We start from the raw sequence: 24,289 nt of genomic DNA on the forward strand, positions 1-24,289 counted from the left end.
GGCATGAACTACATGCATTTAATCTTAGATTAATGTTCCCACTCATTTTTTTCCCACCCTCAATTTAGGTAATACATTCCATAATAGCACATCTCAGATAAAGGGTGATTCGTAGAGTACAGCTCGGCATTCTTTCTAGCAGCAGTATTGTTAGAGTCATAGAGGTCTATAGAATAGAAACAGGCCTTTCAGTTCATGGAGTCTGTGCAGGTGAGAAACAACCACCTAACCTTTCAAATCCCATTTCCAGCACTTGCCCATAGCCTTAGATATACACTTGCAAGGCAAAGGCATATAAATACTTTTCAACTGTTATAAAGGTTTTTGCTTTGATAGAGACTGATTTCTAGATTTCCACCACTTTCTGGGTGAAAAGAATTTTCCTCACATCCTCCCCAATCCTTCTGCCCCTTATGTTAAATCTACACTCTCTGGTCATTGATCCCTCCACCGTAGGAGAAGTTGCTTCTTTCCTATCCTATATATGCCCTTCATTGTTTATACATCTCAGATATGCATCCCACCCGCCCCCCACCCCTTGCCCACCACCACTACCTCAGTCTCCTCTGCTCCAAGGAAAACAACAGTCTGTTCAATCTCCCTTCATAACTGAAACTGTCCAGCCCAGGCAACATCCTGGTAAATCTCCTTTGCATCCTCTTCGTACTATCACATCCTTCCCATAATGTAGATTCCAGAACTGCACACAATACTCTAGCTGTGGCATATCCAACATTTTATGCAGTTCTAGCAAAACCTCCCTGTTCTTAAACTCTATGTTTCATCTCCCATATGCCTTTTTAAATGCTTTATTGGCCTGCTACTTTCAGGAGAAAGTGAGGATTGCAGATGCTGGAGATCATAGCTGAAAATGTGTTGCTGGAAAAGCGCAGTAGGTCAGGCAGCATCCAAGGAGCAGGAGAATCGACGTTTCGGGAAGGGCTTATGCCCGAAACTTCGATTCTCCTGTTCCTTGGATGCTGCCTGACTTGCTGCGCTTTTCCAGCAACACATTTTCAGCTCTGCTACTTTCAGGGGCTGGTGGACATGCACACCAAGGTCCCTTTGATCTTACTGTTTATCATGTATTCTCTTGCCTTGTTTGTCCTACCCAAATGCATCATCTCATTCTTAATCAGGGTGAAATCTATTTGCCACTGACCAGCTGATCAATATCCTTCTGTAATCTAAAGCTATCCTCTTCTATATTTACCAACATACCAAATTTCATACCATCCATGAATTTACTGATCATCCTTCCTAGATTCAAGACTAAATCATTTTATGTACCACAAACAGCAAGGATCCGAACACTAATCCCTGTAGAATGCCAAGGACACAGATTTCTTATCACAAAAACACCCCTTGACCATCACCCTCTGCTTCCTGTCAATTAGCCAATTCTGGATCTAATTTGCCATATTTTCTTAGATCCCACTGACTCCTACCTTTGTTATCTGTCTCCCATGTGGGAACTTTATCAAATGCCTTGCTGATGTTCAAGTAAACCATGCCAAATACATTGGCCTCATCTATACACTTGGTCATTTCTTCAAAATATTCAATCAAGTTGGTCAGGCATGACCTCCCCCTAATTAAATCTTGCTGAAGGTTCCTATTTAATCCTTGCCTCTCCAACTTCAGATGAGTTTGGTCCCTCAGAATTGCTTACATTAGTTTCCCCTCTGCTGAGTCTAGACTGACTGGTTTTAGTGCTTTATCCCTTGCTCCCTTCCTGAATTACAGTACCACAATGATTGTCCTCCAGTCCTCTGGCACTTCTTCTGTGGCCAGAAAGTATTGAAATTTATTGCCAGAGGCCCTGCTATTTCCTCCTGCAAGCACCTTTCATTTGGCCCTGGAGTTTAATCTAATTTTAAGCCTGTCAGATCACTCAGGACTTTGTTTTTTTGTCTGTGCTAATTTCTTTAATTCTATCACAGTTCTTCTCCCTAATTTCTATACCCACATCATCCCTCTCACTAATAAACAATGACACATGTATTCAGTTAGAACCCTACCTACATTCTCCAAGCACGAATTACCACTGTGCTCCTTAAAGGGCACCACTCTTTCCCAAGTTGCCCTTTTACCCATAATGTACTGAATGTTGTCAGGCATGAGAATGTATCATTAAAATTGGTTGGAGCTATGATATTGTCTATCAGCTTTGACAATCCTAGAAATGATACACAACTCATTGCTCAGTGTACAACTTACACAAATTTTCTTTGCTTTGAAGTTAGGGTACATAGCAAATACCTGAATCACTCTAACTAGTTTACCACCTGCAATAAAGTTAAAAGTTTTCTTCCTAAATATTTCCTGATTTTCCAAATTATTGGAAACTTTTGCAGGCAATATGGTTAAAACAAATGGTGACCACAGTTTTTGTAACTTACTTGTATCTACTTCTGTGACTAGAATGGGTTTTGAAAACTGAATCCTAAATCCCCAGGGATAGTCACCGGTTCCTTTGGCAATCTTCACTGTCCGTTCCCGAACTGTGCAAAATAATGCAAACAAAATATGTCATTGGTGTGTCGACGTATGAATGGACAAGGGAAAGGAAGAGTGCAGCTTGACAGAAACTGAATGTAAGGAAGATCTTCAGTGATAACAGTTAGATGATTATAGCTTCAGGTCTCTGTTTTAAGACTTGAGACTGACACTTCCTGTATAGAAGAGTGTTACATTGCCTTTTGAGCAGTATCTACCCCAGGAAGGCATGGCAAGTTGTCAGATGTCCTGGCCAACATGTTTCTCTCAAGCTAGAAAGACCATCAAAAGAGTTGAACTGATGGCTTGATGGAGACATAAAATCCCTGACTGAGTAGATGCATAAAGGATGTTTCCTTTTATAGGTAAATCTAGAACTAAGGGTCACTGTTTAAAAATAAAGAGCCACGTACTTAAAACTGAAGAGACGCAAAATGTTTAATCTCATGAGTCTTCAGGATTTGCTTCCTAAAAAGGGATGGAAGCTGGGTCTTTATTTTTAATGCAGAAGTGGATAGATTCTACTTAAGCAAAGGGGTTAAAGGTTATTAGGAATAGGTGGAATTGTAGTTTTAAAGTTATGATCAGATTAACCATGATTGTATAAATGGCCAAGTCGATAGGCTTACAGGCTAAATAGCTTACTCCTGCTCCTTGTTTATACATTAACATTTATTGAATTACTGTTCATGAGACTTTGCTGTGCATGCGGTGTCTCATTTACTTATACTGACAAATCTCCAATTCTTTGCTGCATCTTTTCCAGTTCCCTTACGCACCTTCTGCATCATAGAAATCAAAACTGCAAGGGTATTCCAGATTGGGACGAACAATTTAATGTATTGTTCTACTCTTTACTCTCCTTCCATAATTTTGTCACTTTGTACAGATTAACATGAGATTTAGTTTCTAATTTTTTGGTGTCTTCAGGAAACATTGACAATTTTGTTTCTTTATCATTCTAATTAACTGGTATTCAATGTAAAAAGTTAAAGTTGTCAATTATGTCCTGTGTGGAACTGCACATCATGTTCCACTACTCAGATACAATTTGTTGAATGATTACTCTTTATTTTCTTTAATGCAACCAGTTGCTGATGCACTTTCGTAGCTGACTACCTTTTCTGTTCTTTTCAACATTAACATAATGCAGTGGAGTCGCAGGTAGATAGGATAGTGAAGAAGGCGTTTGGTATGCTTTCCTTTATTGGTCAGAGTATTGAGTACAGGAGTTGGGAGGTCATGTTGCAGCTGTACAGGACATTGGTTAGGCCACTGTTGGAATATTGCGTGCAATTCTGGTCTCCTTCCTATCAGAAAGATGTTGTGAAACTTGAAAGGGTTCAGAAAAGATTTCCAAGGATGTTGCCAGGGTTGGAGGATTTGAGCTATAGGGAGAGGCTGAACAGGCTGGGGCTGTTTTCCCTGGAGCGTCGGAGGCTGAGGGGTGACCTTATAGAGGTTTACAAAATTATGAGGGGCATGGATAGGATAAATAGACAAAGTCTTTTCCCTGGGGTGGGGGAGTCCAGAATTAGAGGGCATAGGTTTAGGGTGAGAGGGGAAAGATATAAAAGAGACCTAAGGGACAACGTTTTCATGCAGAGGGTGGTACGTGTATGGAATGAGTTGCCAGAGGAAGTGGTGGAGGCCGGTACAATTGCAACATTTAAGAGGCGTTTGGATGGGTATATGAATAGGAAGGGTTTGGAGGGATATGGGCAGAGTGCTGGCAGGTGGGACTAGATCGGGTTGGGATATCTGGTCGGCATGGACAGGGTCTGTTTCCATGCTGCACATCTCTATGACTCTATGACTCTATAAGCTTCTGCAATGGATGATTGGGGAAAAGGTACAGCTTGGGTCCCAGGCGCCACATCATACCTAAAGGCGGAACCCAACTAAAAGTTTTCAAATGTGTATTTTAGAAAATCCTTTCCTTAATAACCTGTAAATCTAAGTGTAAATATTGCTTGTACAATCAATGAAGTGAGTTGCCCGTGACTACTGTATTTATCTATTACTGTTCAGTGAGGTACTTCTGCAAACATTATAACTAACGTTTTCTTTTGAAAGGAAAAGCAATGTGCAAATTGTAAAACACATTGGTTACTTCGCAGTTGTGTGCATGGAGACCAGGTAATGTTCACTTCCACTTTCCTAGTGCATGTTTCAGACACAAACACAGAACACTGGAACAACTCAGCAGGTCAAGAAGCATCTGTGGAGCAAGAAACAGTTAACTTTTTGAGTCTGGTCTGAGTCTCGTTCAGAACTGGAATTCTCGAGCATTCACTGTGTTTGTTCCAGAATTCCATCATCCGCAGTGTTTTGTTTATGTTCGTCTTCTTCAGACAAGTGCCTTCTTCAGTTTGCAGGCACTTGTACTCCAGGTACATGTCAAATGTGAGATGTTATGTCAAAAAAATTTCAATTAAATTGCAGAAGTGTTACTTGAAGAGAATAGTAATTTTTTGACTAAAAATAATAAAATTGCGTAAATATATTACTTGCGGCAGGTCGAGTCCTCTTTCCAAGGCAACGGGGATTATTGTCAGAGTTACCCTCATCTCCTCTGAAGATCCAGGAAGTAGCATTAAAAGTCTCGGTGTAAATTCCTCTTTGCTCACTCTCAGTCCGGACTTGTGCTAGATCCACGGATCGTGTCTCCTCTGAGTTCACTGTACATCATGGACAAAACAGAAACACAGTTGCAGAGAACCACGAAAGTGCAAATATCTTTCCTAACTATGACTTAGTGATCATAATCTACTTTTACCATTGCCTAAAATATAAGAGAAAAAAAAAGATTTATGGTCACTATTTTACATTAATTTCAGATGCAAATATTATTTGGACTTACTGTATATAAGTATGATCATATTCATCTCCAAAGTCTTTGCATGTTTTATGTTAATTGTGTCAGCTTGTTCTGAAATTGTATATTCACAACATTGTCATGCCAGAAATTAATTAATGGGAGATTTTTGAAATCTTTAATATCAACAAGAAACATTAACAAGGGGACCTAGACTACAAAGTAGGTTAAGTAATTGATCTTTTCATCCAGCCTGAGCTGCTGGAGGGGTAAGAAGTAATTGATCTTTTCATCCAGCCTGACCTGAGATTCTCCATTCTCTGGAAAGAGTATGTGTTGCTATGTGAAATGGCAGTCTGTGATCTTTTCCCATTTAAGTACAGAGCTAAAGCACAAATCGACTTTACATTGATGCCTCAGACAGAAAATCCATATGAATGGTTGGGAGCACAAAGTGGAATCATTGTTCCAAGTCTTGGATACGCTGTTGCTATGTAGCTTCAAAATCATTCAAGGTCACTGGCAAACCAAGCGTGTATTGATTTTTATTTGGAATTAGTGTATTTAAAGGATGCACTTCCATATGATTTTAGACATGCAGATGGCTCAGGTTTCAGAACATATTGATTCCATGAATGGAATGTATGTCAGGTGACTACGAGGTCAAAATGTTTACATCACTGGCTAACCAGGATTATATTTTCTCTGTTCAATTTTTCTAGAAAGGAAAACATGTTAATCAAAAAGTAAACATTACATAAAGAGCCTGTGTAAATTTGTGAAATAATAAAATCCTGTCTTGAGAAAATATGAATTCTACAGTGATGTAAAATGTAACAAATTGGAGCCTAATCTGATTCATCCTCCAATAAATTTCTATCTTTGACATCAGGGTCTCTGTGAAATGTTTGTGGAGCTTCCTAATTATTTGAAACCACTTTTTGTTCTTTAATCAATGTGTAACAGAATTATAATTCTTAAAATGTAATTTTTTTATGTGATTGTGCCTTAATTTGTCCTCACGCTTTGGCAAAATGTAGAGACAACCATGGTAACCAAAACCCCTCTGAAAATGTCAATACGTTCTTATGTTAAAACTCATGGCCAGACTATTTTTTTTTCACATTTTCTTTTCAACCAGTAAATATGAACAATAAATTGTACATAAGTAATGGAAAAACATAGGTTAGAATTTTCTTATTTACAGCCTAAGTGTCTGTCAGGTGAAATACTTGGTGCTTAATCCTTCGTGACTGGGAGAAAGTCTTCTCACACAATCCTCTGCTCTTCATCTCATTCATTTTGCAGCAGGCTTTCTTCATCAGACTTCTCATGCAACTGCGTGGCAGTAGAGGGAAGATGCTCACCACTGGGGTCTTGTGGTGTTACACCATTGGCATCATATTTAAAACCCAGCAGCACACCACTTCAGATGCTGCAAGCCAGGAACTCGCCCTCACATGAAGGTGCGCAAACATTATTGAGGACATGGCTCAGGGAAAAAACTTGTTCCCATTTCAGAGACAAAAACCTGGAGATATCGGAAGATGAGGTGATGAAAGGCAGTCCTTTGTCTAGCTGCCTATCACAAAAGCCTACTCTGCCAGACATAGCCAGCCTAGCTCAGTGCGCTTTCCTGAGTTAATAGGAATACCCAGCAGTGTCGGAAGAAGTTCAATGATCTTTTGCACTCTATAAGGGTAAATGTTACAATCTTCACTCTGCTGTCTCAGGCCCACAGGGTTACCACTCACTCTAACGCTTTCACTGCATGCACCTCTCACCAAGGACTACTATTGCATGTATCATGTCTACTCAATGGTTCTTGTCCACCTTCTCCTCCCAACCATTCCTGCTCTCTGCACTTCCTACTCACTCACTGGTGTGAACTCGCCACTCCTCCTGTTGATGTGTCACCTTTAACTACTTTTCACTTCCATCATACTTAATTCTTTCCCTTTGTTTCATTGCAGCAGAACCAGGTCCATAAGGTTAAGGCTGACAAGGAGGGTGGAAAGGAATGGTGGACATCCAGACTTCTTACTCCTTACAAGGAGAAATGTCTTGAATGGGACTGGTTGAACTCCTTGGACATCAGGCCAGAAAGCTTAATTTTACTGTGCAGGCTGCTCTCCCTTTGCCACTGTCTTTCTGTCATTATCAATCTGTGCAAGCTCTTATCCCATTCAGGCAACTAACTCCCTTTCTTCTGTTTTTCAGGCATTAATGGGACCCAGTGAACTTCCATAAAAAGGCTAGTGCTGGAGACTCTTAGCTTTACCTCCTTTGAGAAGGAATCCTCTGAACCCTCACTGGATATATTAGCAAGGCTTTCTGCTTGTTCTTTATTCACTCACAGGCTGGGGGTGTTGCTAGCTAGTCCAGCATTTTATTGGCCATCTCTAAATGCCCAGAGGACAGTTAAGCATCAACCATATTGCTGTGGGCCTGGAGCCAAATGTAGGCCAGACCACATAAGGATGACAGATTTCCTTCCCTAAAAGATACTAATGAACCATGTAGGTCTTTCGAACAATTGAAAATCATTAGACCATTCATTCTAAGCTTTTACTGAATTCAAATTCCACCATCTGTTATGGTGGCTTTTGAACCAGTGTCCACACAAAATTACCTGTGTTATTACTCCACCAATAACACCACTAGGCCATTGCTTTCCCAACCAGCCCACTCCTGCATCCTAGACCAGCTCAAAGACTTTCACCTTGGTTGAGACAGATTAGTCTAGATTAGTCTCAGGAGGATGATCTGATGACCAGATTGGAGTGGTGTTGGAAAAGCATAGCAGGTCAGGCAGCATCCAAGGAGCAGGAAAATCGACGTTTCGGGCAAAAGCCTTTCATCAGGAATAGAGGCAGGGTGCCTGCAGAGTGGAGAGATAAATGATAGGCTTTTGCCTGAAACGTTGATTTTCCTGCTTCTCAGATGCTGCCTGACCTGCTGGGCTTTTCCAGCACCACTCTAATCTAGTTCCGGTTTCCAGCATCAGCAGTTCATGTATTTACCTACCTGATCTGATGACCACATCACTGACATGCCTCTGAAATTGGCTGAGGGAGCAACACACCAGGTCTTTGGCACTCGGGGAACTGCCGTAGACCAGCCCTCATCTCAGACATAGGCAGAAGATGGTCCCATTGTTTTCGACTTTAATTACTTCATCAAGTGTATGGACAAGCACAGGAACAGCAGACAAGTTTGTCAGAGACACAATGAGATTAAGTGTTTGGTGCTTTAATTGCCTTTTTTGGGTATTACAGATTTCACCCTGCCAGCATAAGTGCCGCCATCTTCTCTCCAAAACTACACAAAAGACTGCACTGAAGCCCAATGTACAGTTTTAAACACAGAAGCATACTGTAACTGGATCAGAGAAGTGCCATGAGAGTCCTTATAGAATGGCACATACCAGATGCCAATGTTCAGATGGCATAAAATAGGTGGGAAGGCAGGTTGCGAGAGGGCTACAAATAATTTGCTGAGATGATTTGGAGGTGCAGGTGTTGGACTGGTGTGTACAAAGTTAAAAATCACACAACACCAGGTTATAGTCCAACAGGTTTATTTGGAAGCACTAGCTTTCTGAGCGCTGCTCCTTCATCAGGTGGTTGTGGAGTATAAGATCGTAAGACACAGAATTTATAGCAAAAGTGTGATGCGATTGAAATTATATATTGGAAAAGACCTGGATTGTTTGTTAAGAGTATTGCTGAACAAAGAGACCTTGGAGTGCAGGTTCATAGCTCCTTGAAAGTGGAGTCGCAGGTAGATAGGATAGTGAAGAAGGTGTTTGGTTTGCTTCCCTTTGTTGGTCACAGTATTGAGTACAGGAGTTGCGAGGTCATGTTGTGGCTGTACAGGACATTGGTTAGACCACTGTTGGAATATTGTGTGCAATTCTGGTCTCCTTCCTATTGGAAAGATGTTGTGAAACTTGTAAGGGTTCAGAAAAGATGTACAAGGATGTTGCCAGGGTTGGAAGATTTGAGCTAGAGGGAGAAGTTGAATAGGCGAGGTCCATTTTCCCTGGAATGTCGGAGGCTGAGGGGTGACTTTATAGAGGTTTATAAAATCATGAGGGGCATGGATGGGATAAATAGGCAAAGTCTTTGCCCTGGGGTGGGGGAGTCCAGAACTAGAAGTCATAGGTTTAGACTGAAAGGGTAAAGATATAAAAGAGACTTAAGGGGGAACTTTTCACGCACAGGGTGGAGTGTGTATGGAATGAGCTGCCAGAGGAAGTGGTGGAGGCTAGTGCAATTGCAACATTTAAAAGGCTTCTGGATAGGTATATGAATAAGAAGGGTTTGGAGGGATATGGGCCAGGTGCTGACAGGTGGGTCTAGATTGAGTTGGGATATCTGGTCGGCATGGACGAGTTGGACTGAAGGGTCTGTTTCTGCGCTGTACATCTCTGTAACTGTATGACTGTATAAGTCTCTCATCTTTTAGAATGACCATGTTGGTTTCAGCTCTTTCACATGTAAATCCCAGAACTTTTTTTTAAAGTTACATTCTCAAATGAACTTTTGACAACAGGTGCCATGTCAGCTCAGATAATGCATTAAAGATGTGAGATGCCCTGTGTGAGGCTGTCTGTGCCCCAATGTTCAGACTGATTGATTCTATTTCTAAAACAGGGATTTACAACAATGGCAACTGATGAATGGACACCGCACAACAATCAACAGACAGGAGTGTTCCCTCCCAGTCAGAGAACACTTCAGTAGTCTGGGATATTCGAACTCTGACCTTCGGGTGATCATCTCTAAGGTGGACTTTGGGAGAGGCAACAACGCAAAGTGGCTAAGCAAAGGCTGATAGCCAAGTTTGGTACCCATGAGGATAGCCTCAACCGGGACCTTGGGTATATGTATACACACACACCCACACTCTCGCACCCCTGTACACTGACACTCACACACATACCCACACTGTCTCACAGACACTCAACCACACCTTCCCCCCCACCCCAACACGCACACACACACACACAGGTGAATTTTAACTTGCAGAATTACATTTTACTTTGCTCAAAAACTGCATGAATCCATGTAAGATTCTTTTTTAGAAATAGAATCAGTCCGAACATAGGGGCACAGGGCACCTCACACCTTCAATGCATTACCTGAGCTGATGTGACACTTATTGCTAAAGTTCGCTTGAGAATGTAACTTTAAAAAAAAGTTCTGGGATTTACGTATGAAAGAACTGAAACCAACATGGTCATTCTAAAAGCTGAGAGACTTAACAAACAATCCAGGTCTTTTTCAATACATTATTTCAGTTGCATCACACTGTAATGTTTTGCTATAAATTCTGTGTCTTACAATCTTATACTCCATAACCACTTGATGAAGAAGCATACAGTATTAGTGTCATAGAGATGTACAGCCCAGAAACAGACTCTTTGGTCCAACCTGTCCATTCCGGCCAGATATCCCAAACCCAATCTAGTCCCACCTACCAGCACCCAGACCATATCCCTCCAAACCCTTCCTATTCACATACCCATCCAACTGCCTTTTAAATGTTGCAAACACCTTCCCCCCCACCCCAACACGCACACACACACACACACACACACACGTGAATTTTAACTTGCAGAATTACATTTTACTTTGCTCAAAAACTGCATGAATCCATGTAAGATTCTTTTTTAGAAATAGAATCAGTCCGAACATTGGGGCACAGGGCACCTCACACCTTCAATGCATTACCTGAGCCGATGTGACACTTATTGCTAAAGTTCACTTGAGAATGTAACTTTAAAAAAAAGTTCTGGGATTTACGTATGAAAGAACTGAAACCAACATGGTCATTCTAAAAGCTGAGAGACTTAAGAAACAATCCAGGTCTTTTTCAATACATTATTTCAGTTGCATCACACTGTAATGTTTTGCTATAAATTCTGTGTCTTACAATCTTATACACCATAACCACTTGATGAAGAAGCATACAGTATTAGTGTCATAGAGATGTACAGCACAGAAACAGACTCTTTGGTCCAACCTGTCCATTCCGGCCAGATATCCCAAACTCAATCTAGTCCCACCTACCAGCACCCAGCCCAAATCCCTCCAAACCCTTCCTATTCACATACCCATCCAACTGCCTTTTAAATGTTGCAATTGTACCAGCCTCCACCACTTCCTCTGGCAGCTTATTCCATACACGTACCACCCTCTGCGTGGAAAAGTTGCCCCTTAAGTCTCTTTTATATCTTTCCCCTCTCACCCTAAACCTATGCCCTATAGTTCTGGACTCCTCCACCCCAGGGCAAAGACTTTGACTATTTATCCTATCCAAGCCCCCCATAATTTTGTAAACCTCTATAAGGTCACCCCTCAGCCTCCAATGCTGCAGGGAAAACAGTCCCAGCCATTCAGCCTCTCCCTATAGCTCATATCCTCCAACCCTGGCAACATCCTTGTAAATCTTTTTGAACCCTTTTGAGATTCACAACATCTTTCTGATAGCAAGGAGACCAGAATTGCACACAATATTCCAACAGTGGCCTAACCAATGTCCTATACAGCTGCAACATAAGTGCTTCCAAATAAACCTTGTGTTGTCTGATTTTTAAGTTTGCTGAGAGATATTGATAGGTTATGTAAGTAAACAAAAATTTCACAAATGAAGCATATTTGGAAAAATGTGAAGTGGGTTATTTACTTTGGAAGAGAGAACAAAAGATCAGAATATTATTTAAATGGAGAAGAGTTGTAGAAAGCCACAACACACAGGGACTTGGGGTGGACTTGTACATGTAAGACAGAAAGTTAGCACACTGATTCAACAGATAATCAGGAAGGCTAATGGAATGTTGGCCATTATTTCAATCGGGTTGGAGTATAAGGATAAGTAGGTTTTAGTGCAACTGTACAAGGAGTACTGTGAGCAGTTTCCCCTTATTTAAGGAAATAGATTATTTTATTGAAGGTGTTTCAGAGAAGGTCTCTGGGATGATCCCTCGTATGGGGGGGGGGAGGGGGGGCACTGTCTTATGAGCAAAGGCTAAACAGGTTGAGAATCTGTTCACTGGAGACTAGAAGAATGACAGTTGATCTCATTGAAACATATAGGATCCTCAAGGGGCTTGACAGGGTAAATACTGAGAGATATTTCCCCTCATTGGGAGATTCGAGGGCAAGCGGGCATAGTCTCAGAATTAAGGAGTATTAATTATAAGACTGAGATGAGGAATTTCATTTCACAGAAAATTATGAGTCTTTGGAACTCCTTGTTACAGGAAGTTGTGGGGCAGACTACTTGCGTATATTTAAAACTGAGCTAGATATTTTCTTGATCAGTAGGGGAATCGAGGGTTATGGGGAAAGTGCAGGAAAGCAGACATGAGGAATATCACATCAGCCAAGATCCTATTGAATCCACAGGCCTGAGGGGCTGAATGACCTACTCCTGTTTCTATTCCTTATGGGGTCACAGTCTTATGTCCACAGATGTGTGTCCGGCCAGTGGCCATGTGAATGTACTGATATGTTGGTGTCTAGTGACCAAGTGGAGGTCCTTTGGAGCGTGGCAAACTGAATTCACCAGGTATCTGGCCTGATTTCCATGTCGGGATTTCTCAATGTCTAGCTTGGTCAGTGCCTTTGGTAAAGTTGGAAGCTGAATATTAATAAGGCAAGTTGAGCCTTAACAAGACATTGAACAAGCAACAATTCCCTTTGATTGGGAACTGGCCACTGGCAGTGAGAAACTTGGCAGGCTCCTACTGAAGAGCATAAAAGATGGAATGAGATACTCCTAACATTGAGGTTGGCTCAATTAACACTCTTGGCTTTATCATCCAATTCAGTTGCAAATCTCACCATTGCCTATGTTGCTTAGATAAGATTCTGCCAATGTAGTCAGTTCACTATGTGCTATCAAATTTTACAGCTATCAAAATTACACTTTATTTGTCAGGCTATCTTTTTCCTACTACTTGGCTTCTGCATTTTGAAACCTATTTTTTTGTCAGTTTTGCATGCTTCCCTTTCCAAACTACATCAGCCCCCCTCTAAGTTATCAGCATTATTTCAGCAACTCTTGTTCTCTTAGTAATTTAGTGGCCACTGAAACGATTTGACTATGTTTGTGTTCAGATGCTTTTTTAAAAAATCATTCTCCCCACCTCCCCACCCCCATTCTATTCCCGTTTAGACGTTCATCTGTATTGTTATCAATTCTGATAAAGTGTCCACAGCTGAAAGATTGACTGATCTGTTGCTCTGCAGATAGTGTTAAGAAAAATGATTACTTCTAATGTTTTATGATTTTGCTTTTACATTGGTTTAAAAGGTACAAGTTAGGAAAGAAATATTCTTCTTTGAGAAGCAAGAATCTGGGAACGCTGAGGTGCTGAAACTTAGATGTCCTATATTTTACTATTTTCAATCCTTTAATGTCTCTCCTTATATTCATACCTGATTCTTGATTGCTGGTAACTGGACTTCCCCCAGCTGAATTGCAATGCTTGCTCTCCTTAAACTGTTTCCGTCTCTTCGCCCAGTGATCAGATCCTTCTCCTGTTGAAGCAATTGCCTGGCAATTCTCAACGGCTTTTCCATCTTTTTGCACAGGATCAGTCGGCAATTGCAGGAGGCAATTTGCCTCAGCCTTCGGATCTAATCATGTCAGAAACCATATTAAAATTGTTACCAGGCTGTCATCTGCTTTTGAACTTTTCATACATAATATGTTGTTCCTCTTACATGAGATATATTAATGTGCTTACTGAAAATGCACTTCCTAGTACCTTTGAACTGAAAACTTGTGTCATGAATAGGAAAGCAAATAACATAGTATTCTCATTGGACCATTTTTTGTTTCATCATCACCTCTAGGAAAATTTTATTACGAGACACCCTTATTAACAGTCAGAGCTTAGTCTTTCTCATTAATGCAGGACCTGATGTACCTTTCTCAGATAGGTTGACTCTTCCAGATGGGATTAAGATTTCTCTTATAATTAGATATTATATTTATTTAATATACACATAATCAGTAGGGACCAAATCTTCCCATATTTTGCAGTGTCACTTACATTGAATTTAAAAGAAGATTCTATCATACCATTGTGCCAAACTGTTGACTACCTACTTCAGTCCCTATACTAACTCTCTCTCAGTTCTAGCCTGATTTTTCCCATTCTCTGAAGCTGCAAGTATAGGTACTGGCCACTGTCGGGCTTTTAACAATGACATTCCTGGCACTGGTGCCCTATTTAAAAGGCTGTTGTGCACTGGCCAAGCATGGACAATCTGGAGCTGCCTGGCATGTTTGTATGTATTTGTCCCGGGCATTGCTGAGAAGGGGAAATAAGTTCCGCACTCCACGGAGACAGAGCTGGAGGTCCTTTTGGATGGGGTGGGACAGAAGAGGGCTATTGGCTTCTCGAAGGATTGCCAGAGGAAGCTGAGGTTGCCAAGGTTCAGTGCAGACCCCACTGGAGAAACGCCTAGAAGACCAGATAGAAGGCGAGTGACCTTCTCTTCTCCACAAGGCAAAAAACCCACCATCTGCTCTCTGCTATCTCACACTCACTCTATCTCTGCTCCTTCACCCACCTTGCACCAAGGCTCATGCTCTACTACTCTCACTAGTGCTATACAACATCTTCCTGCACACCCTCTTGCCAACAACCCCCTCACCCCTGCACTACTAACCTGTGTGTGGCCTCTGCCCTGCCTACTCTTAACACTCAGATGACCTTACCCTCCCTCCCACCCCACAACTGCACTAGCACTAAGAGCTATGCTACCCATATTCATCACATTCAAGCCCTTTCTCTCAGTCTAGGAGACGACAATCCATAACAGGGTTTAAAGGATCAGGATGGGTAGTGGAATGCCTAACGTTAGATTCCTCAACTCCTACAAGGAAAATATGTTGGTGCTGGTTGGTTAAAGATTGGGACTGTTCTTGTGGTGACACAAGAATCTTCATATTCCTAGTAACCAATTAAGAAGCGTTGTTTATTAATGTGCTGATCTCCCATTACCCCACTGAGAATTTAATATTGACCTGCTATAATATCTACACCTTGGTTGTGACGTTTTATCTTTTGTCTCCTGCAGACACTGGGGTATGTCCACAATGATCACTGCTAGTAGGTCCACCCACAGCTCATGCTTTTCAGCACCTCCCAGGAAGACAGCTTGAATACTTCGAGGAAGATCCAATGATGCTGCTTCCTGTACCCCCAACCAGCTTAGATATGACACCTCAGTGAGTATATTAGAGTCAGAAGCACCTGCTGGCGAGCTCTTCATTGTCATATCTCTACAGTTGGTCCAGGGAGAAATGCCCCAGGTCACTGGCACTTGGAGGACCACCAAGAGCACATACTTGTTCAGCCCCAGGCTGGAGAGGACCTGATTTTATTGGCACACAGGAACATTACTGGCATGCAGAAACAAACAGGAGCACCAGGCAGATCTGTCAGGGGCCGGGGGCAACCGAACACACAGGCTTGCAGCACGTGCTGTGTGTTTAGCGTGCCTGTGGCTGGCGCACGGTGCAGCTGTGAGATTGATAAGCAGTGTGCCATTCAGTAACATTACAACCTCCTTGGCTGCAGGTCAGAATGACAGTCTATGCTAAACAGCGAGGCAAGACAGAAGTAGTGTGAACGTTTAAAGTGCAGCCAAAGTGGTAGAGGGCAAGGTAAGGCAATGGTGATGCTGTGAGCACTCAGTTAGGCACTAAGAGAGCAAGTGAACAAATCTGAAACGTAGCCTGGTCCAATCGATGAACTGGGTGTGTCCCCCTGTGCAAAGTGTCCTTGCTGCAGCATTGTAATAGCTGCCAGTGTGCCCCGAATTGCAGTATGGCAGTGCAGAAGCATATGAAAGTAGTTCGGAGATGTGTCGTGACTGTTTGCAGAAGTTAGTACATGTTAGATGGTAGCACCTGTGGATGTAGGGTGTGTGCAACTATTGCCCATGGAATGTGCCCTCAGACTTTGATACCAGATTCAATTGGAAGTCCAGAAGAGCAAGCAATGAGATGGCGTTGCCAGGTATCTGCTCTGACTTTAATATCTCAGGAAGTCTTGGTGTTGAGAGTCAGAGAGTCAGAGAGTCATATAGTACAGAAACAGACCCTTCAGTCCAACTCGCCTATGCCGACTAAGTTTCCCAAACTAAACCAGTCCCACTTGTCTGAGTTTGGCCCACATCCCTCTAAATCTCTCCTATTCATGTATCCATCCAAAAGTCTTCTCAATGTTGTAACTGTACCTGCACCTTTCACTTCCTGGTGGTTCATTCAACACACGAACCACCCTCTGTGTGGAAAGAGTTGTTTCTCAGGTCTCTTTTAAATCTTTCTCCTCTCACTTTAAAGGTAAGCCCTTGAGTTTTGAACTCCCCTTGGGAAAGAAACCTTTGTTATTCACCTTATCTATGCTCCCTGTGATTTCACCCCTCAATGTCCTATGCTCCAGTGAGAACATTCCTAGCCTATCCAGCTTCTCCTTATAACTCAAACTCTCTAGTCCAGCAACATCCTGGTAAATCTCTTCTGAATCCTCTCTAATTGAAAAATATCTGGTGAATGATAAAACTAATGATACGAGATTGCAAAAATAATGAGAGTAATAATGAGTGATAATCACTCTTAATAGGCATCTCACTGCTCACGAGTAAGAATCTCATCTTGACGTCAGGAATTTAGTTAGACAGTGCAACTTGTTGTTGAGAAAGGCCTTGCTTGACCTCCTGTGTTGCTCCCAAATTTCTCATGGGAAGATTCTGCTCTAGATTCCCTATTAGATTTCTACTTGGTGCAAGGGGAATCTGCTCATGGTTAAAACTGAAAATAACTCCAAGTTGCTATTTCTCACCCTCTAGTGGTTGGGAACAGTGCAGCATTAGCAAGGATTATTTCAGAGTTCCAGAGTTACAGTTTTTGGTAACATTAGCTATCATCAGAAAATAGATTAAATGTGATCTTAACTGAAATTTCATGTGGGAATTAGTATAGAGAATGAGAACAAAATAGGATGAAAATTAATAAATTATATATTCGCTATGGTATGTGTATTTCTTGTTCTAAAGGTGACCTTATAAGAAAAACATCAACCATACTTGTATCAATTTCTATGTTCCAGGGATTACTAAAATCACTGGTGTCAAAAATAATTTTACCTTACTAAAAAATTGCTGCACGATTGGCAAACCAACACTGCACTGGATTCTAGAAAATAATTTTGCCTTTACTTACATTACTTTTTTCTCTAATTTTGTTTCAGTTATTCTTCTGTTGTTTTGCATAAATGTCTTACTCCATATGAATCATACCTTGCTGCCACATTTCTTTTTCCATGAATGCAGTCTTCTGGCAATTGGGTTCCACTCCTTTGTAACTTTCACAGGAAACTGCAAAGTCTGGCAGTTTTGTATCCTCAGTTAGACGGTTGGCTGTCACGGGAGTGGGTTGTAAAGAATTATATTCACTATCCATCGCTTTATCCACTGTGTCCTTTTCTACCACATGATTCTGGGTGCTGTCATTTTGTTCATGAGTATTCTGTCCAAAAGATTCTGTGTGATTTTGTTGGCAGTCATCCTGTTCAGTAGCATAATTACTGTCAGATTGTTTTTCATGGAAGTCTTTGTTGTTCTCTTCTCTGCAAGTTGAAGAATCTGCATTCTCATTATTTTGTTCAAGAATGTCCATCATTGTGGTAGAGGAAACCTGGGACAAACATTTAGTTGTAGGAGAATTATGACCATGTGCCACACTGTCTGGAGGAATGGTATCTGGTTGAAGGTTAGTAATTTCTGAAAAACTTGGTTCACTGAGCGGTGTATCCTCCTCATTACATTCACCAAATGCAGAGCATTGCTGTGAATTGTCAGCTGTATGACTAGAAGTGCTGTTATTTTGAATAATTAATCTTTGATCAAGTGTCCCTGTCTGTAATATAGTCACTGACTGTCTTCTCTTCTTGAATTCAATGCTATTATCGGCTGTCTTTTTTGTGATATTATTATCCAGTTCAGAAGCAGTATCCAAAACATCCACATATTCTGATGTTGAATTATTTGCCTGGCTCTTAGTTAAATATTCACTTGTTGAGCTTGGTGAAGATGAAGGGATTTGAATCTGAAATTGTTCACTTGCTAGTGGCGTATCTTCAGTTAACTCATTAGGGTAGTCACTATCTAAAGTCTCTTCATCAAAGCCACTTTCTGTAAAATCACCCTGCTCCAGTGGATCTGCAAGTTGCCATGATTCAATGTCCCTACTAGTGAGAACTTCTGTTCTTTCCTCAGTATGTGAGCACAAATCTGTCCCGAAAATGTCTCTATTTCTAATAAATTCCAATTTGGAACTTGGATTCGGACTGAAATAATCATCAATGCTTTCTCTGGAATCAAATCTGAATGAATCTGAACTGTCACCTGTAAGCACAAGCGGACTTATTTCTGGTGATTTCCTGATGCTCAATGTGCCTGATGAAGACCAATGATTTAGTCTACTCCAATCAGGGGTATCTTTATGTTCTTCTCCATCTTGAGTGCTGTGTTCATTAAAACACACATAACTCTTAATATCTTCAACAGAAACTCTCTCTGGTTTCCCTTGTTTCCTGGGAAGTGTCTGTATAAAAAAAGGGGGCAGAGGTGTAAATGAAGAATGCTGCTGTCCTTGGTACAGCAGGTTTGGAATTTCCTTCCATTCCATCTGGAAAACAATGTCAATAGTATCAGTATCTGGGTATGTTTTCCTCCTTGCATGAGCTGGCTTCTGATAATGACTTTGTGTTAATAAATTGTTTATATTATCAATGCTATTTTTCCAGAACTTGGTTTTATCTTTTCCAAAATAATTCAGTGTAAAACGTGTTCCTAATGGTGACAGACATTTCTCTGATGCTTGCAATCTGTGGTCACATTCAGATAAACTTGTCCAAGTACTCATGGTCCAATCTTGTCTATTATCTTTATAAGAGAATTTGGATCCTGAACCTGGGAGTGAATTTTCCATTAATTTATTTTGGTCTAAATAATAATGTCTCTTGGACCATTTTGATATAATAGGTGAGTTATCAGTTTCAGTGTCATGATTCTCTTGGACTAAATATATAGCTTCTGGTTTTCTAGTGTATGGTTCCATATCTTTGCAGTCATCCGCAAACTCTTTGGGAGGTGGAATATTCAAAAAGCAATCTGCATGTAGACCTTGACTGGATGTGTACTCTTTAGAGTTAACGCTGAAGTCCGACAATGTGAATGAACTGCAAGATCCTTTTGATGCTGGGTAGCCACTGGAATGCAAGATTTTTTCATTGCTATATTCCCTTTCATTTGTGAAATTTTCATTACAGTTTTGTTTATAATTTGAAATATTGTCGCGACAGCTGAAATTCTTGGTCCCAGATAGCTTGAGATCTGTGTTATTTGTTGCCATATTAAATTTTAACCAAGACTTTCGGTCAGTTTGTTGATCAATGACATGAATTCCATTGCTTAAAGTTGCAGAACAAAATAACAGTGATTCATGTTTTTGATGCATTGGCCATTCACCTTCATCCAGCGTACTTTCATCATTCCCTATCACCAAAGTTGCTCCATCACCAGAAAGACTCGATAAAATGCACTTCACATTGGCAAAAGGCTCCTGCTCTACGTTGTCAGCATTGGCAAAAGGCTCCTGCTCTACATTGTCAGCATTGATTTCTTGTGGAGGGTGTTGATGTTGCAGATTATTTGTGCTTGCCTCTATTAATTCTGGATCTAACTGTGAACGTTGTATTGTGACTGTTATTATTTCAGTTGAAGCTGACTTAATCAATGCTTGGAAGGTGATTTTGTTCTTTGCTGTATATACTTTGTAATCTGATGCATTTTGTTGTCTTTTCGATTTGAATGCACCTTGACAATTTTCTCTACTATCAGTGTCGCTGCTTTCCTCAGAGGACTGTATTACTCCTCCTCCTGGTGGAGCAGCTTTACTTTTTATGGGTTTTTCATCTTCTACCTTTTCAGTAGTGGTGTTCTGACAATTGGGCTGGATAGATAAACTGTTACCTTTGTGGAAAATTAATATGCAGTTAAAATATAGATAATCTCAGTCTTTTCATTGTTTTACAGTTTTTAAAAACAGTCCAAAACCTGACATTAGAATAAGTATATTATGTTGAATAAATAAAATAAAATAATTCAGAATCAACCTTACTATTTCAATAAAGTCATTATTGTCTTGTCATTATTATTATCTCAGCTATTTAATAACTGGGGAAAAGCTAAAAATAGAGTTTGGCCCATAAAGATGATAATGCAAATTTTTAGACTATTCCTTCAGTTCTGTGTCAGAAGGCAGGTCCAATCATCAGCCTTTAGACATGGCCCTTAATCTGGTAGGGCAGGCAGGATGCCACAAAAGCAGCCCAGTTGAGAAGGGACCGTACCCTGTGTTGTTGGCTCCAGTCTGATTCACACTGACCATCCAGCTGACTAACTGCAAAATGAGTCATGCATGTTTTAGATCGCAGCTGTGGATAGTGATATTAGAGGTGACAATTTCTTTCCATAAATAAAAATAAACAGTTATATTTCATAGATTTATTTCCATGGTTGCCCAAGAATCCCTCTTGTTCTAGCGTTAGCTAGACATAGCTTCAACATATTGTCTAGCTAATGCCTGTTGTTACAGCTAACCTGAGAATGTAACTTTTAAAAAAAGGTTTCGTGATTTACACATGAAAGTAGTGAAACTATCATGGTATTCGAACAGATGAAAGACTCAACAGACAATCAAGGTATTCTTCAATGTATAATTTCAGTTACATTGCACTGTAAATCTTTGCTATAAATTCTGTGCCTTAGAATTGTGTCCTCCACTAACACCTGATGAAGGAGCGGCATCTGAAAGCTAGTGTGCTTCCAATTAAACCTGTTGGACTGTAACCTGGTGTTGTGTGATTTATTTTTAAAAAACGAAATACTTATAATCCTATTCCTTGAACCTGGATAGCCTCCTTATGACCTGTGGAGTGTTTAATAATTGCAACTTATATCTAACTTATAAGGAGAGTTATAAGGAGAGGATGGATAAACTGGGACTTATTTCACTGGAGCATATGAGGTTGAAGAGGTTTATAAAAGCATGATGACACAGATATGATGAATAGCAAAGGTCTTTTTGCCTAGTGTAGATGAGTTAAAAACCAGAGGGCATATTTTTAAGGTTAGACGAGAAATATTTAAAAGGGACCTGAGGGACAACCTTTTCACACAGAAGGTTGTTCATATGTGGAATGAACTGCCAGAGGAAGTGATAGATGCAGGTACAGTTACAACATTTAAAAGATATTTGGACTGGTACACGAAAAGGAAAGGTGCAGAAATATGGGCCAAATGCAGGCAAGTGGGACTGGTTTAGTTTGGGAAACTTGGTCAGCGTGGACTAGTTAGACCAACATGTCTGTTTCCATGCTGTTTGACTCAATAACTCTATGACCAGCTACACAAATCAGAAAAAGCTAGTGCACAAGAAGTAATGAACAAATTTAACAGTGAGGAATGGATGCTGAGTTGTATACAGCCTTGGTTAGATGATACATAGAATACTGTGTTTTAAAAGAAACGAATGATTTTGGAGCTGGTTTCAACCAAATTCACTGGGTTGATACCAGAGACAAAGCATGCAATTGGTTTGTATCTCTTTGATATAGTTAATTGAGGGGTGTTTAAAATGACAAGAAGCAGAAAGAAACAAATTATATGCTTTGATAGAAGAACCCAGAAAAAAAAAAGGCCGGGAAATTGAGTTGAAAGAATAATTTAATCAAAACATTTTGTACTCATCTCTCTGAACTGCCTCCCTTCTTATCTTTGTTATAGTTCCTAAATCAATGAAATCTTGATACATCTCTTTTCTGATAGATCAGTTCTCATCTTCAGCAGCAAAAAAAAAACTTGGCTGAAGGTATTTTAACTCCTGTGGTAAGCCTGGAAATACAATAAACTCAGCAACCACCCACTGAGACCAGGCAAGTGCTGGGATAGGCTTCTTGGACTGATCCTTTTGGGAGCCCTGGGATTGGAAGGTTTAGAGTGAAATTGAGGCAGGCGAGTGTTAAGATTTCAATGTAGGACTTGGATGAAGTGCAACATCTTGCTGAGTTCACAAATTTGGAAAATTACACTGTATAGATTTGTAATGTTGCAGCGTAGCTTTGTAATAAGCCTGTAGTTTTGTTCATTTGTCCACTTCACCACGTGGTACATCCCTCTTGGCAGCTGTGATATCTAGTACTATTCTTAACCATCTCCTATTAAACCCTTACCTATCCAGCAACTACCACAGCAGGGCCAGCCTCTGCTTCAATGCCACTTGAATGAACCTTTCACCTTCCAGCTTTTATCTGAAGTGCAGGAGCACTGTAATCTCCCTGGTAGGCTCACTCCTGTTGCATTCTCCTGTGTTCCACCCTCAGTCCTGGTCCCTGGCTCAAACCCAGCTGCTAAAGTGTGGGACATAGTGGAATGTTGCAGCAATCACGGAATGTAAATTTCAAGTGTCCTGGTCTCATTTCCTTCCTCGTCCCTCACTCTTCAAGCTCTAAACTCTGACCTCGAAAGTGGGACAATGCTGCGGATTAAGAAATTTTCATTCAGCTTAATAACCAGCAGATCAATTGACTTATCAAGTGAAGCTTTCAAAGCAATTAAGGAGGGAAGCAGCAAGGTTTTAACACTTTAAATATCAAGTAATTCATTTGTCTAATTAACGAATTGGGCGCCAGCTTGATGATATTTGCCAAATGGGGTAACACTGGCAATGCTGCATTTATTGCCCATTCACAATTAATTGTTATTCCTATAATGTTAAATGCCTTGATAAGAGTGGGAATCTTCCTCTTCTGAAATTGATTGTTGTTTCACAATTTCCAAGATTTATTGCATTTAATTTGATCATTGCCTATGGCAGTATTTGATCCTGATTAACATACGGAATGAAGAGGTATTGGAGGTTTTGGCAGGCTTAAAAGAGGACAGCTCTCCAAGTCTGGATGAGTTATGTCCCAGGCTGCTGTGGGAGGAGAGGGAAGAAAGTATAGGCGCTCTGATCCAAATTGTTAACTCCTCTCTGGCTACAGGGAAGGTGCGAGAGGACAACTAATGTGGTTACAATTTTCAAGAAGGGTAGTAGAGCTAATCCAGGGAATTATAAACTATGTGATCCATATCAGTGTAGGGAAACTACTGTGATAATTTTTAATGGGTGAATTAATCTCCACTTGGGGAGGCAAGATTTGATGGGGTAGTCAGCATTGACAATAGACAATAGACAATAGGTGCAGGAGTAGGCCATTCTGCCCTTTGAGCCTGCACCGCCATTCAATATGATCATGGCTGATCATTCCTAATCAGTATCCTCTTCCTGCCTTATCTCCATAACCCTTGATTCCACTATCTTTGAGAGCTCTATCCAACTCTTTCTTAAATGAATCCAGAGACTGGACCTCGACTGCCCTCTGGGGTAGAGCATTCCACACAGCCACCACTCTCTGGGTGAAGAAGCTTCTCCTCATCTCTGTCCTAAATGGCCTACCCCATATTTTTAAGCTGTGTCCTCTGGTTCAGCACTCACCCATCAGCGGAAACATGTTTCCTGCCGCCAGAGTGTCCAATCCTTTAATAATCTAATATGTCTCAATCAGATCCTCTCTCAGTCTTCTAAACTCAAGGGTACACAAGCCCAGTCGCTCCAGTCTTTCAGCGTAAGGTAGCCCCGCCATTCCAGGAATTGACCTCGTGAACCCACGCTGCACTCCCTCAATAGCCAGAATGTCTTTCCTCAAATTTGGAGACCAGAACAGCACACAATACTCCAGGTGTGGTCTCACCATGGCCCTGTACAGTTGCAGAAGCACCTCTTTGCTTCTATACTCAATTCCTCTTGTTATGAAGGCCAGCATGCGATTAGCCT

At 40.9% G+C, this 24,289-nt stretch overlaps 1 protein-coding gene across 3 annotated transcripts in view; it reads right to left on the reverse strand.

Moving 5' to 3' along the window:
• pdzph1 (PDZ and pleckstrin homology domains 1) overlaps positions 1-24,289 on the reverse strand; it is a 71,470-nt gene that overhangs the window by 41,390 nt on the left and 5,791 nt on the right. For all 3 annotated transcript variants that reach the window (XM_043710182.1, XM_043710190.1, XM_043710200.1), the window contains exons 3-6: positions 17,647-20,382; positions 13,768-13,968; positions 5,010-5,180; positions 2,403-2,504 (exon numbers count right to left, since the gene is read on the reverse strand). In XM_043710182.1, coding sequence (XP_043566117.1) covers positions 2,403-2,504; positions 5,010-5,180; positions 13,768-13,968; positions 17,647-20,382 — 3,210 coding nt within the window. The remainder of the gene's footprint in view (positions 1-2,402; positions 2,505-5,009; positions 5,181-13,767; positions 13,969-17,646; positions 20,383-24,289) is intronic.

The sequence above is a fragment of the Chiloscyllium plagiosum genome, chromosome 2, assembly GCF_004010195.1.
Source record: "Chiloscyllium plagiosum isolate BGI_BamShark_2017 chromosome 2, ASM401019v2, whole genome shotgun sequence".
NCBI lineage: Eukaryota > Metazoa > Chordata > Chondrichthyes > Orectolobiformes > Hemiscylliidae > Chiloscyllium > Chiloscyllium plagiosum.